The sequence below is a fragment of the Miscanthus floridulus genome, chromosome 17, assembly GCF_019320115.1.
Source record: "Miscanthus floridulus cultivar M001 chromosome 17, ASM1932011v1, whole genome shotgun sequence".
NCBI lineage: Eukaryota > Viridiplantae > Streptophyta > Magnoliopsida > Poales > Poaceae > Miscanthus > Miscanthus floridulus.
This window is the reverse complement of record NC_089596.1, coordinates 36,025,888-36,028,911: the sequence shown is the minus strand read 5'-3', so window position 1 is coordinate 36,028,911 and position 3,024 is coordinate 36,025,888. Positions and strand designations below refer to the sequence as shown.

The 3,024-nt window shown below is 54.2% G+C and overlaps 1 protein-coding gene across 1 annotated transcript; it reads left to right on the top strand.

Moving 5' to 3' along the window:
• The first annotated feature begins 1,483 nt into the window (after window positions 1–1,483).
• Window positions 1,484–2,701, top strand: LOC136517220 (NDR1/HIN1-like protein 13). The gene has a single exon (XM_066510751.1). It carries the CDS (start codon window positions 1,634–1,636, stop codon window positions 2,492–2,494), a length of 861 nt encoding a protein of 286 aa, XP_066366848.1. The 5' UTR covers window positions 1,484–1,633; the 3' UTR covers window positions 2,495–2,701.
• The last annotated feature ends 323 nt before the right edge of the window (window positions 2,702–3,024 follow it).

Below are 3,024 nucleotides of genomic sequence, written 5' to 3'. Positions count from 1 at the left end.
TTCCAAAAATTTTTGCGCAGTACCTGTCACATCAAATTTTGCGGCACATGCATGGAGTACTAAATGTAGACGAAAAAAAACTAATTGCACAATTGGGTGAGAAATCGCGAGACAAACTTTCGAACCTAATTAGTCCATAATTAGACACTAATTGCCAAATACAAACGAAAGTGCTACGGTAACTAAAACCTAAAAATTTTTGGATCTAAACGCGCCCTTACTAGCTTAATGCGTCCATGAGGCTAGCATAATTTGAATTGTCCAGTCATTTTGGATGCCAGAAGAAGTTGGCTGCTGTGCTGGTGTATCGGCAGGCAGACACGACGGTGGCCAGGGTGAGCGCCCACTGCATGCGGAGTGGCCATAGCTGTTGAGTTGTGCGCCGCGCGCGCGCGGTGGCGGGGCCCCGGCGAGGTTGGTTGGATTCGGCCTGTGTTCCATGCGGTGGAGTGGAGGCGATGGCCGCCGGAGCCGCACGACGACACGACAAACTGCCAGCGGGACGCCGTCGTGCGTGCCAATTATTTGCTCCTCCCGCTGTTTGCCGCCGCTGCCAATACACTCCTCCTAATCACAATCACAGGTTGGAACCTGCACGTCTCCAGCCCGGCCACAAAACCAGCTGTGCCGTAATTTCGAAAGGCACAACGCCAACTGAGCTGGCGGCCGCTGACACGAGTGACGTGGCAGTATAACGTGGTAGTATACTCGTACCTGCTACTCGTATTGGTGATCCTTGTCCCAGATTTTGCGCTTGCGTGAAATACACGGTTACCATTGATGGCTGTTAGATGCCTGTAGCAGGCACCACCAGGTGCTAAGATACGTAACCTTCTTGAGCATAACGACAGCACCTACTCCTAATTAACTCGCTGAAAGCGGCGGCTCCGGGCGATCAAAAGTCAAAAGATGCCAATGTGTTTAAACTACTCTCACTCTGCTAGCTCCGGCGATGAAGTTGCAAATGAGGAACACATGGGATGCTGCTGCCTGTGTGTTTCGGATGCCTGCAGGTTAATGCAATGGTCCACACACCTCATGATGAATCAAATCCTGCACGTCCGGCTAGGACACTTCGGCTTACCTTAAATCCGGCTGGTTCGGATTCTTTTTTCAGCTGGAACAGTATTTTTTTCACAACATTTCAGCCAGAACAGTATTTTTCAGCTACTTTCAGCCAAGTTTCAGCGAGCCAAACGGAGCCAAACACATTACTATAGTCGTTACGAGGTGCTTTATTTTTTCTACTATGAAGGAAGGATGCTTACGGTGTGTGCTTAACTGGTTCACAGTAAAAAATGCTTTACTACTAAGAATGCAAAATGCAGTACTACCGGTGACACACACACGGATACAGTAAAGCCTTCCTTTCCCTTTTGTCATGAAGGATTGTGGGCACAATGGGTCATTAGCAAAGTGAGGCAAATCATTTGGTGAGGTCGACGCGCGCGTAAGGTGGGTGACGCGTCGCTGTCCATCTCTCTCCTCGCCTGCCCCGCTTCCATTATTAGATCTCTCCGCGTCCATTCAAGAGCTCCATCCACAGGACCACCACCACCAGGGAGCCACAGCAGCAGCACCAGCGGCAGCCGCCCAAGCCCAGCATCGTCTCACCGCGTGCGTGGCTCTGCCAATGGCCGACCGCGTCTACCCCGCAGCCAAGCCGAACCCGCCTCCAGGCGCGGCGACGGCCAACGGCAACGGCGGCGGCGCTCCTGCCTCGTTCCCGGCGCCCAAGTCGCAGATGTACCAGCGGCCCATCTACCGACCCCAAGCTCCCGCGAAGCGCCGTCGCGGTCGTTCCTGCCGGTGCAGCTTCTGCTGCTGCTTCTGCTGGGCGCTGCTTGTCCTCATCCTCCTCGCCTTCGTGGCCGCCGTGGCGGGGGGCGCCTTCTACCTCCTGTACCGCCCGCAGCGCCCGTCCTTCACCGTCTCCTCCGTCCGCCTCACGTCGCTGAACCTCACGTCCTCCCCGACAGCGCCCGTGCTCACCGACGCCATCACTCTCACCGTGACGGCCCGGAACCCGAACAAGAAGATGGTGTACCTGTACGACGACCTGACGCTGTCCGTGGCCACGGCCGCCAACGCCGTGCCGCTGGGCAGCGCGACCGTGCCCGGGTTCACGCACGCGGCGGGCAACACCACCGTGGTGACAGCGACGGTGTCGTCGAACGCGGTGACCGTGGACCCCAGCGGCGCGGGATCCGACATCAAGAGGTCCGGCGCGTTCGCCGTGGTGGTGGACGCGGATACCAGCGCGGGCGTCCGGGTGGGCGGGCTCAAGACGAAGAAGATCGGCATCCAGGTGCACTGCGAGGGCATCAAGGTCACTCCTCCCCCGCCCCCGCCGGTGGCGCCCAAGAAGGTCAAGGGGAAGAACAGCACCGCCGACGCGCTCGCGCCGGCGCCGGCGACGACTACGACGGTGAGCACGGCCGCGCACTCGTGCAAGGTCAGAGTCCGCGTCAAGATCTGGAAGTGGACTTTCTAGGTCTTCTTGTTCTTATTAGGGGCTGCAGGCTGCAGCGCAAAAAGATTTTCAGTAAAGGTTTTGGCTTTTATTTATTGCTAATCATTTATATATATATATATATATATATATATACTGTGATAAATTCATTTATCATTATTGTATTATATTGGAGCGAGCAGGAGTACTATGTATTGTAGTTGTGGGAACAAGAAAAGAACAACGGTACATGCGTGCGTCGGTCGAGGTCGGTGTAAATCCATGCCTTTTCTTTTCCTTCCCTTGAAACATTTTTTTTTCTGTGATTGATTGATTAGTGGAACGGACGATGTATAATTGGCGATCTTATTATACGTACACTGTAATTCGAATTTATTTGAGCTTGCAAAAAGTGGCGGTACTTGGTGGGGCTTTATTTGACGTGCCGGCTATGGCTGAATAACAGCTGGTGGTGAAAGTGACACGTTTAGTGGCGGCAATTGTAAACTCATTCATTACGGACGGGCGCTCAAAGTGTCGGTAATGAATGATGAGGCGCGAAAGGCAGCGCG